Below are 12973 nucleotides of genomic sequence, written 5' to 3'. Positions count from 1 at the left end.
TAGCACGTGATCGCTAATTGTCTCTATCAGTCACACACCTCCACCCATTCACTCACGTTGGTTACAAAAGCCTTTCGTTGGTTTTGAAAGCCAACTCACTTTCCATAGAATAGAGGCTTCTGTAATTTGACATAGTAAAAACAATAACAAGCTACAACAAAAACCCTTCACTATCACAATGGCTATTCAACAGCTTATATTTCAAAATACATTCAGTTGAAGAAATTTATAGAAAATGTTTGTTTTAAAAACAACAACCTTCGGAATGTTCAACGTTATGGTTCTATTTGGGAAGCTACCAAAATGTGGCACAATGTTGTAATAGTGTGATATTGAGAGGGTATTATTGTAGTTGTTTTTGTGTTTCTGATATTGTTTTTCAGGTTTTTGAACTGAAATGAACTTTGATTCTAACTGTATGTTGAACCCTGCGTTTTTAGTGTGAGAATTGACTCTGTCTTGTTTGAATTTGCTAACTTGCTGCTTAGCTGTCAAAATTAAAGCAATTTTCGTGCATTTTCCAAGTGCAGTTTCAATTTCATGTCGAAAAGCCACTGTATTTGAAAATTGTACGAGCATTGACCTTTTTGCAGCTTTGGCTTTTCCACTGGAAGTTATGCTCAACGCTCGTGGAGGGGGAATAATTTTCAGTGAAAAGGCCACAGTTCGAATTGAGACGTAACTGGGAAAACATGTAACAGTGTGCGAGCCTCGGTCCTCTGAATGGGCCCATTTCCCATTCAGAGGGACAAATTGTTATGTTTTCAGTTATCAGTAATTTTTATCTAGTTGAATAGGAAACCAAATTTTATAGAGTTAGTAGGAGTAGAATCAGGAAATTATTTGTGCGTGTGAGTTCAAGTATAGTGAGTTTTATTAAAGCGTATGTGAGTGTTTCTGAAGAGTCTAAGTTTGAATATTGTTAAAATGGTGAGTGCCGAACTTTTGGTGTTTTTCTTATTAAGCTCAAAATTTAGTTTCCTAGAATGACCGAGGCCCAAATTTAAATGCAGCAAGTTAGCAGGTTCCCAAAATGTGTAGATTGGAATTGAATATATTTTTTGTGAATCAATTGCTGAATCACTTTGTTCTGTTTGAAAATTTGACATGTTACCTGACTTTATTAATTCGTTCCACCTATTTAGAGTTCAATAAACCTGAAGTTGAATTTTATTAGTATTTTTCATTGAAGTTCCTGGCTCGTAGCTGCTAGTTGCTGAAATAGGTGACAATTAGTTAATGATGATAATCTGTGCATTTGAATGAACGAATCCACTAAAAGCTCCCAACCAATCAAGGATTCAAATACCGGTAGATGAATTGATAGCAGTAAACTTTAGCAAATATTATAGAAAAGAAGAAACAACCCCCCTCCGTTTACAATGTATACAATAGATCCGTGCTACTCAGCTATCAAATATTGGCTCATTTAGTTTTTTAGAATTACAATCCTGGCTTGGCTGGAAATGTGTTTTCGTGTGTGGTGATAGGCGAGGGAGGTGGGTGAAAACTTACAATCCCCCATAACTCTGTTGGGGTTGAGGTAGAAAATCCGTTAATGGAGGTATAAAATAGTAGAAAATAGGTAGAACATTTTGGCATAGTTTGTTTGGTTAAATTCGAATGTGGCCAGGCCAGCGACATGCACGTGACCTTTACATATGTTCGCCAATATCTCCGTTATGCGTGGTTAGATTTCAGTTTGGTTTGAGGTAGAAAATAGGTAGTAAATCTTGGCATATTTGGTTTGGTTAAATTCAAAGATGACCGGGCTGAGAAGTTATTGACCTTTTTATATTTTTGCTCATATCTCTGTTATCCTTGAGGTATAAAATCTGTTATTGGAGGTAGAAAATAGTAGAAAAAAGGTAGTAAATCTTGGCATAGTTTGTGTGGTGAAATTCAAAAATGGCCGGACTAACATGTCCCTGGCCCGGCACTTTAGTTTATTCAATATCTCTGTTATCTTTGAGGTAGAAAATCGGCTATTGGAGGTAGAAAATAGTAGAAAATAGATAGTAAATCTTGGCATAGTTTGTTTGGTGAAATTCGAATGTGGCCGGGCCAGCGACATGCACGTTTTATTTCTAACTGTTCCACTCACTCCTAACCTACGGAATTATTTTCTGGGAAATTTCTAGTAGTGAGTTGGAGGTGTTCAGATTGCAGAAGTGGTCCTTCTGGGTGTTGATTGGGGAATCAATACGAACAAGTTGTCGGCCCAACTTCAGAGATCTTGAAATTCTTCCATCCCCAAGCAAATATATTTTTGAAACAATCTGCTTCATCAAAAAAGAAATTCACGAATTAAGGTGAAGCATTTCATGGATACACTCGACCAGATACAGAAATAACTTGAGAGAGGATGCGCACTGGAGTAGCATGTATGAACGAGGTGTACGGAGCTCAGGTATTCGAATATACAACCTGTTGCCATCACACTTGAAAGAATTATCGGTGAGGAAATTCAGAATTCAATTGAGAAGGGAGCTGCTGTCAATTGGTGCATATTCAGTGGGAGAGTTCAATGAGCATTACAAACCTCAAGTTTGAGGTTTAAAGAGATAGCACACATTTTCTTGTTGCATGAACTTGACAAATCCATATATCTTTGTAGGAGGTCAGTGGATGAAAGGAAATAAATAAATAAATTGGAAAAAACAATTTCTCGCTTAATAAAATATGATGGATTATTTTAAGATTCATGACTTCTAATTTCTAATCCTGAACTGCTTATTTACATTTATTATATGCGTTTTAAAAGAATAGATTCATCATTTATCCAATCTTGATTTTTTGATTTGCCGTAGTCTTTATTCCGACTTTGTTTTTGATTTGGAATTGTTTTTCTAAGAGACAACGATTTACCATTTATAACGTAGTATAGTTGTATCACTTGTAAAAACAGCCAGTCACAAATCAAATATATTGCAATACAAGGATTTCTAATACGTATAAATAAGCCAAATTGAATGATGGAAGAAAATTTCAAACTCACTCAGCTCATTTAAAATCTCGACAGGACTTCAAAATGTTGAATGTAAAGATTTCAAACTTCTATCAATATTTAGTCAAAAGATCTATTCAGGACAATATAAGGCCTGTTTCTTGCTGCAATCACTCATCGTCTATTTTAACTTCCAACAATCTGTATAATTAAAAGTATTGTCGTACTGCTGCAACACCGAGATTCTGCTCATTCTTCTTTTCTCTAAAATCTTCACCCATACTTTATGTGATCTGTCTAAACTTCTCCTCCCATCTGGTTGATGATAGAAACTCTCTGGTAATAAGGAAATGTTGAATTCATATGTTTTTTCAACATTACAAGAGTCTTGTCTAACCTCTCTCGAAACTTTATTTCAGCCGCCTGTGCTGTAACTTGCTCGAATGCAACAAGATTTTTATTTATATGTTTTTTATTGTGAGGTGTGTCACAACGGTGTATGAGAGATTACATTACTAATGCTCCATTAAAGTTTCATTTGATCATTTTCTGGTATTATTCGTTTAGTCCTTGATTCCAGTTGATGATGGGTCCGCTATGAAATGAAATGTCTAACTTTAAATGAAGTTCTTTTCGAGAAAGTAAGATATAAAATAAAGTTGAAGAAATGGTACTTTTGGAAATGGATTTTTATGTTAATACGAGTAGCCCTTACCAAGAAATGATATATTTATATCCTCCTGATGAATTGTGACCAAGATCACAGATAGCCGTCTGAGTGCCCGAGCCCTTACCAGAGGTTTTTTAATTATTATTAAAGGGAAAAATCTTAAAACATGAACAATATATTCAATTCGTGGAGCTCCAAATTCATAAAACAGGATAGATTATGTGTGCCATCGTGTTTCAAAAAATGGCTAAAGGAGACTTCAATCTTCCCTTCTCTAAATTATGATTTAGGAGACTAAAGCAGACTTTAAACTCTAGAGTTGTAGGTGGAATGAAGGGTATAGGGCTGACCTATGGGGTCACAACAATTCCAAAGCCACGCCCAAGCGCCGAATAATTTATCAGGTCATGGGTGAGTCTGTCTCTCCCTCTACTTTCCCCTAAGTGTACAAATATCTGACAGTTTTCTGGTTGTGGGGGGGGGGCTAATGTTCTGTCTCGGGGGGGGGGGATAGATGTGTGTTGAGTCAATGTTGTCAGTGTCTGGGTCGTTATTCTCAATAATTATCTAAAAGTAATTTAGAATCTTTTGGAATATCTGTAAACGTTATCAAAAAGAACAAGTTATTGAAAATTCGATCAAATTCAATTTTATATACTTTGAATCAAAACTTGTAATTACGTGTTGACAGATAATGTTATCTTCTGTATTGCAGAACACCAAGTGCCAAAGCTAGGGCAGGAGACACTTTTATTACCCTTATTACATTATAGAGGGACATCAGTCTACAATGAGGTTCACATTTCAATAGCAGTGGGGAAAGAAAGGAGAACAGCGTTGATTCTCTGCCTTGTCACTGCCTTCTATAGAGAATAGATGATACCAGTAATGTGATATCAACTGTTCATTTTTCTTTTTAATAATCAATTATATTTTATTCGTCAAGAAAATTTATTTTTTAATATTTAAATAATAAATTTCCATTATTGAGATTAGCTATTTTGTTAATTTACTATATTTTTATATTGTTGAAAAACGATCAGGCAACGTTGCAAATCTTGAAAAAGATAGTTCTGTGAGATGGTAGACTAGGATTGCAAAACCAATGTTGATGAAATGTCGCCTTTATAACGTGGACCTTACTATAGAGAACAGATTGTGGTGCCTGGCTGTTGCCTCACTCGGAGAGTATGAGATAAAATTCTGTACTCGTAGGGACATCACTGGTTTCTAGCCTAATACCTATACTAATGTCATGTATTAGTAATTCCGAAAGTAAGAAAATTTTCAACAGGTAGCCTATACATGGAATTCTATTCGAGATAAAATTGCCCACTTAGTCTCACATAATAGAGGACAAAATTTCCCCTAGAGGTATTTTGAATTTTGCATGTCACTGGCAATAGTCAAATGATACAGTCATACAGTCAATTGAAATTCGTGAATCCTCATAATATCAAATTTCCCAAAAATTATATTTGTTTTTTTTTTTTGAAAAAAATATATTCTTATTATATTGGAAATGGTGAATCGTGGTTTAATATGCACATGGGATTTTTATATTCATGCAGAAAAGACAATAATCACTTCAGTTTGGCAGTTGAATTTGGAGAAATTGCAGAAGGATAAAAAGGAACTGAATCTCCGGAAGAAGGAATAGGTTGGCAGAAACAGTGAGACACTAGGGGTCAGATTTGTCACTAGCCTGAGGCACCAATGGTGACCTACAGGTGTACGGACTGGTGGCCTGATTGAGACACCAGCCCAACACCAAAAACTTGTCTCTATTCCCCATTGCAATAAAGTAATTCCATGGGACTAGCTGGTGTCCTAATGTAATACAATATGGACCTGAAATAGAGTTGAAATATTGACTCTATTAGTTCTAGTTACGAAATATTGAATAGCTTCACTATTTAACAATAGAACTGTAAGAACTATAAAGATAAATCCAAGTTGAAAAAAATTTACTCATTCCAGTAAAATTATATGAAAGGAAAGTCAATCAACATTTTTGGGGGGCTAAGCCCCTCTTCAGCCGCCTATGAATGTTGTGAGGAGGTTGGCAGCGCTATATGAATATAGTTGGCAGCGCTCCTCAGTTTTCATTGCTCATTCATTACGCTTCGAGCCGGCAACCAGTCAACACACGCGTCTCATATTCTTCATCAAATCCGTGTAGTTTTGCGCGATATATCATGCGTCCGGCTGTCACGAAATCAAACCAGGGAGAGGACATCACTCTCGAAGAGGTCGGCCAAGGAGATGGAGCCATGGTGATCCCGATCGAAAACCAACGACAAGAAGCTGATCTAGTTATGGAAGAGTTCGATGGATCCGGCGATCAAGAAAATGTTCCGGGAGCACAAATTGTTCATCCATGGAACTACGACGCAGGACATCCACCGCAGGTACGCCATCTCCAAGATTCTGGCTGCATTGTGACCATCATCTTGTTTTTCTACATGATCTGCCTCTTCGTTGCCCTGGTCATCGATATTTTGGCAGAGAAATGACTTAAAAGGTTTCTAGATATGCGGCAGCCGTCAATACTACTTCTGGTATGTCAAATTATTGTTGATTATAATTATAAAAAATTAAGACATTGATGTTGCCAATACAGAACCATTAGAAAACTAATCTTATTCTTTCAACGTTACTACTAAACATGCGTAAAATTTACACATTACTATAAATAACATAAATTTGTTAATTCCTGTGTTTATAATGCTCTTATAACCAGTTTGCATGTAACTTATTTACATTTTATTTATTTCGAAATCTTTACAATTCAATTAGTATGTGAATTGCATATTTTTGGAGAAGGTACATATAACAAGCTAACTAAATTGGCGAATGAATGAAATTATAATGTAGGACTCTAGGCATAACAATAATTTAAAACTGTTTTCGAAAAAATGTTATGAGTATTTCTAGTATAATACAAATAGTATGAGTAGGTATGCAGTTAGTCCATACAATTTGTAATTGATGATAACCTGGGTACATTTTTATTTGATCTTCACCACAAGGCAGTTTCCAATGGACAACATATTTGGCTAATCATTTAATGCAGAATGCACTATGAATGAGTCCTTGAAGCACTGATAGTCGACTGGCTATTAATGCCTTGAGGGTGGAGAAATTTTTGATTTAATGGATTCATGCGTAAAATTTACGCATGAATAGAATCCTAGGGTCAAGTTATATTAAATTAGTTAAAACTAATTAATTCAATCATATACGTGTGAAATATAGTCGTATTAACAACATCAATGTCTTATTCTTTTTATTAGGCCATACGTCTGCATCAGGTTCCCAATATTAGTCTGTTAATCGTGCATGGGTGCTGGGAATCATTATAATAATATTATTCTTAGTGACTTGAATATGGCACAGCATCTCCCTTCACAATGAAAAATAATTTTTATCTATTGACAACCAATTTTATTCTGGAGATAATGTCCATACTACGGAAATACATAATGCCCTTACCCCTTGGCTTATGAATAACTGGAGAATATTAGATAATTATTCAACAATACAGAGAAATTACGCATAAAATAGTATGAGTAACATTCACTGATAACAGTGTGTGATGATGCATAGTATAAAATATGCATTTCTGTGATTAGTAAGCAGAATAACTGTGATTACGGTAGAGATAATAATAAAATTCGACAGTTTTAGACAAATTCTGACATGCATTTTACTAAACGTGTCTACCTCTACAGTATGGTATAAATAATACAAAAATCTGGTGTGGCGCACTCACACAACTTTCCTTGCCGTTATGAAAATTTATCACCTGACGCTAGTGTTCCCGCGCATCTCAAGTCTACTATGCAAAGATCTAAGCCAGCTGCTGACAGGACTATAAAGCTGGAGACATACGAGGTTTGCTATCTCTTCATAGTGAATGATTTAATAGAATCAACAGTTGCCAACAGTTTGCAATTGAAATAATAACATTTTCTCGAATTTCTAACTTATTTTGAATTTTGGTGAAAATGTTAATGAACATTAACTGTAGAGATTTTCATGCTCAATCTTCTACATTTGGATTTTTTTGTTCAAATTGTATCTGGAGCCTGATAATTGGAAATCTAAAATCAAACTTTACCTAGATGGGGCAGAGCTCCTGAAATTTCTACAGATATGGGACTTGTGGCAGTTGTTAGAGCTTTTCAATGACTATTTTAGGTATAAATTTGATCAAAATCGTTGGAGCCATTTAGAGAAAATCGCGAATAACCCTGTTTTTGACAACATTTTCGCCATTTTCGCCGCCATCTAGAATTGCATTTGATCGAAATTGTTCGTGTCGGATCCTTATATGGGAAAGACCTTAAGTTCCAAATTTCAAGTCATTCCGTTAATTGGGAGATGAGATATCGTTTACACAGACGCACATACACTCATACACATTCACACACACACACACACACACACACACACACACACACACACACACACACACACACACACACACACACACACACACACACACACACACACACACACACACACACACACACAGACCAATACCTAAAAACCACTTTTTTGGACTCAGGGGGACCTCGAAACGTATAGAAATTTACAAATTGGGGTACCATTACTATTTTATATAAACTTGATAATATTACTGTGATGCATGCTAATTATGAAAGCTTATTGGACCGACAGTTTCAGGTGAATTCCGTACCACTTCATTCGATTAACTCTGGTATAATGCCCTTAAATGAGCCCGTATGATTAATAGCAGTTTCGGTGAAGTTTAACTCAATAAGGATTGAATGAAGCTGTGATTGCATTTACTATAATGTGTTATATTCACAATTTAAACCATTAACTGATTCAATTATGTTTCAACTTGGATACTGCCCAATGCCTGACATTTCCTAGTAAACATTCCAATTCGATGATAACTAACATACAAGTATATTACTTAATAATTCAAAAATTGGCGTTTCTTTTTCATTGAACAAAGGTTTCTAATATTAGTCTCATACTTGTGCATGGGAGATGAGAATGATTATATAGGCTTGAATATTTCTGTTATGTTACACATAACAAAAGTCACATCAAAAGTTGACAGAATTTTTGTAATGGAATTACTGTACTTATTTTCCAACTCATAATATTATTTTTGTACATAAAAGAATAATATGGTGACAATAGCCTATTCTTTCACATGAATCATGAGTACGTTAAGACCTCAATCACCAAATAACCATCCATCCAGTAGGAGCATGAAATTTTATTTCCTGTTATTTACTTCAAAAGTTAGCAGATCTTTCGGAACAGAATATTATTTGTCATCAGAATTCTTTTCTGTTTGGTTACTATAATACATTATGTGTTGTGATTGAAAATCCAAATTAAATGCTGTAAATCACCCCGAAGACTTCTACTGCAAATATTTACAACAGGGTCAACAGCTAGATGGAAATTCGATGAGAGCTACTGTCCAAAAATTATTTGTCATCCCGGGAATCAAACCCGGTACCTCCTAATTGCTAGTCAGGTATGCTCACTCTTATGGCTGAGATTGATCGATAAAGCACAAACCTTCAAACCTCAGAAATTTACAACGAACTCCCGTCTACACGACGCAAACTTGGCGCAAACCTGCCAGGTTATATATCGCTAATATCGCTGTCGTGTAGACCGAGCATTACACCAAACTAACAAACTAATTGTCGGATTGTAATTAGCATTTGAATAAAAGCAATAATTCCTCATTCATTTCCATCTACAGACTTAATTGATACAAAAGTACTACTATCGCCTTTAAATGTTTCCTGAGTCAGTAAAACCCTTTTCTCAAAAGTTATTCCTATCTCGAATTCGTTTTTTTTCAATTCGTGTGAAATAATATTTTAGGGAAAAAGTTGTAACAGGGTGATTCAGAATTCTAATGAGGGATTTTTGAGTGTTTGGAACAATCTTATTCACGAATTGTATATTACACAATAACAAGATATGTACAACGAGAATATCGTTTTAAAAATTCAAATACAGAGCTGCATTCTCAACATTCAGATCAGAAATGTTCAGGTCTCATGTTAACAAATATTCTACATAAGTAAGGTACCTTACTATCTCAAAGCTCCCAACTATAGCTGTAATAAACAATCACCAAGCTTTGATAAACTATACACTGAAATAAACAATTCGTCAATTATATTTTGCTTGTATGATAAACTAAAATCATTAACCTTAGATTTTTTGGAGTTCAGTATATATATTGAAAATAGGGTTACCGACCTGGAATTGTTTTTCAGCCCGCAGAAATATTTGTTCAGTGATGCCTATGGTGCTTGAATAGGTGTAACGATAGTTTTTTTGAACATAAAGAAAATATCGCAATTGAAAATAGAATTTGTGAACAATTTTCACGAGTTCAATAGTCTTATGACTATAGTCATAAAGTCTTATAACTATGTTATTTGTCAAGAAAGTTTTCCAAATGAATTTAAAATAACTTCAACTATCACCAGTGCAAATTATTGGAAGAGTGCAAACTCATTAGTTGTTCCAAAATAATAAAGTCAGACTAGACAGGATGTGAGTGTTCACTTAATATTCTTATCACATAAACGATCGCTATTTTGCCCATAAAAGCATTCCTGGTGTGTATTGTGGACTGTTCTACAATGATTGTAGCAAGAATATTTCGATCGAAATTAGTTTTTATCCGTCTCCGCAGCTAATCATTGTTTGCTTTTCCCGGGGGAGGGGGGGGGGGATTTGGCGAAACCAATTCCATATTGGGAAGCTAATGAGTGTTTATTCTTGATTTTTATATTGAGATATTATTCTACTTCAATTTACTTTTATTTGTGACTTTTGAATTCAGACTTTAGTTGATAAGGTTGATGACATTACCTAAATCAGTATTGAATAATATTAATTTACTAATAATTATCTGATTCAATGCAAGATTCTATAGTGAGTCCCACGTTATAATGGCAGTGTTTGATTAGCAATGGTATTGCTATCCTTGTCTATCATTCAACAAAGCGGATAGCGGATGTAGAATTAATAATTGATTAACAAAATATTTAATCTTAATTATGAAAATTCATTATGAAATTATTGAAAAATATAATTTATTGCTTGATAGAAAAAAAATTATTATTTTAAACGTGAATGAACAGTTAATATTACATCAATAAACCTGTATCAGCTGCCATCTATAAAAGGCATTGACAAGAAAGAGGATCGGCAACGTTGATCTCCTATCTTTCTCCAATGCCATTATAACGTGGACCTCACTATAGCTTTGGCAACTGCCAGTTAGAACATGTTACAAGAGGTGAAGTGTTTTAGGAATTTGGCTGTCATTTATAGTACGGATTTCTCATTCAACAGACATATAGACTTTTTGTGTAATAGAGCCATGGGGTATCAGCAGATAGGGTTTTATTTTGAGAGCATGATCAACCTCCAATGATGTCTCACCAATCGTATTTTTGTATGAATCTCTATAAATTTTTTTTGTATAATATAGTAACAAGTATTTTGGTGTATGCAGTATGCCCTATGCCTCTGAGATTTAAATGTATTTTTTGATTATCAAATACTAGTTGCAGAAAGCACATAGAACAAATTCCAGGCATACATGTATTTTAAAAGATTCAATACTTATTGTCTATTTGACTATCCCTCAAATCCCAAGATCCAGAACAGTGTTTCAAATAAAATGATTGAGTCAAGATGATATATTAGATCCCTTATTTTCCTGTATAAGACTTGGTTCATCTAATAATAAAATAGATTCTTCTTATTTCCTGAATTCATCTCAACGATAGCTCGTCGTTCCACTTTTACCGCACTAAGAACGGATTTGAAAAAATTCCCAAAGGTACGGACGAAATATCGTTTTTTATGTTATTCTGCGTTTTCTAAGCTTTTTCGAAAACAAAAGAATAGAAAATTTTCAAGTTTTGTGTAAATGTTCAGCTGAGGTGTAAAAATATTTTGTTGGAAGAGCTTTGAAAGAACGCCAAAGAATTTTCATATTATTTCTCGAAAATGTTTACAAATTTACTAGATTATCCAATCTGAAACAACTTGTAAATTGGTCTTGTAATTTGGCCTTGAAGTCAACATATAAACAATATACTTCATCTTCCCTTCGATTCAGTTTTAAGTTGATGATGCTGTATGAAATGAATCTGTTATCAATTATTGTACTTTATCTTTTTTTAGAACACGCCTGTTCCTCATTCATTATTTTATTCTCCTCCAACCATTCATTCAATCTATTCTCTGATTGTTACACTTTCTAATACTGTATCTTTATGTATTTTATTTTATTTGTTTAAATTTAATTGCCTAATATACTCGTGGAGGAGACAAAATGGGGTTACCTGTTGTCTTTATAAATGAATAAATAGCAGCACCGAAAAGGCCTGCTCACTGCAAAGAGGAGATAGAGTGAAAGAGAGTGTGTGAGACAACGAGAGAGCTGTCAACAGATCATGGTGGATAGCCAACATCGTGTGTAATATGTTGTTTTTTTTTGTATGTTTCAGATATACAGCAGACCATCATATGCATTTATGTGAAACCATCATAGATAACTAATATTAACAACCGAAACTTGTACTGTATTTCAATAAATTTAGTATGGACTATATCATGTCATTTTTATACAATGGACATCCACAACAACACAGAAAATGTTACGATTAGTATTCAATGATTGCTCATCTGCTATACGAGTTGATCTGATAAGAAATCTTATAAGAATAAAGTATTTTAATAGGGCTACTTGAATTGTTTAATTAACTGGCACTCTTTTTACATAAACACATCTAGTTTCAGCACTTGAGTCATTTCAATTTTTGTCACTTGAAAATTGCATGAGTGCTGAAACCAGTTGTGTTTATAAGAAAAAGTTTAAAAAAGGGTACTAGCAGAGAAACAATAGCGTAAGTAGATATCCCATGGTATAGGGCGTTTATGTCGCAACTTTCACTGTTATCTCAAGCCGATTACTGTCGATTATTGTCGATTTTTACTGTTTTGACCGGGTAAGAGTGTATGAACGGCACACTATGAGAAACTACCAGCGTCATAAAACTTCACAGGAAAGAATTACGTGGAGATCAGCTTGAGATAACAGTAAAAGTTGCGACATAAACGCCCTATACCATGGCATATCTACTTACGCTATTGTTTCTGTATGGTACTAGTTATTTCCGATAAGAATAATATTAATTTTTATCTTAAGAATTGCGAAAATTTCCAGATCCCAATATCAAACATACATATTTTATTGATTGAATATTATATTCAAGTGATAATTTTGGTAGAATGATAATCGATTCAGTTGCAATAATAAC

The 12973-nt window shown here is 34.4% G+C and overlaps 1 protein-coding gene across 2 annotated transcripts; it reads left to right on the top strand.

Moving 5' to 3' along the window:
• The first annotated feature begins 5326 nt into the window (after positions 1-5326).
• Positions 5327-12376, top strand: LOC111050390. 2 transcript variants are annotated; one of them, XM_039443836.1, is made up of 2 exons: positions 5327-6028; positions 12161-12376. In XM_039443836.1, the coding sequence occupies exons 1-2, from the start codon at positions 5693-5695 to the stop codon at positions 12191-12193; spliced, it is 369 nt and encodes a 122-aa protein (XP_039299770.1). In that variant the 5' UTR covers positions 5327-5692; the 3' UTR covers positions 12194-12376. The 2 variants fall into 2 exon arrangements, with proteins under 2 accessions (XP_039299770.1, XP_022192399.2); XM_022336707.2 differs by having other exon boundaries at positions 5327-6178.
• Positions 12377-12973: the final 597 nt, after the last annotated feature.

This window comes from Nilaparvata lugens, unplaced genomic scaffold (genome assembly GCF_014356525.2).
Source record: "Nilaparvata lugens isolate BPH unplaced genomic scaffold, ASM1435652v1 scaffold1768, whole genome shotgun sequence".
Lineage (NCBI taxonomy): Eukaryota > Metazoa > Arthropoda > Insecta > Hemiptera > Delphacidae > Nilaparvata > Nilaparvata lugens.
Note: the sequence above shows the minus strand (reverse complement) of the source record. Positions and strands in the feature narration are given on the sequence as shown.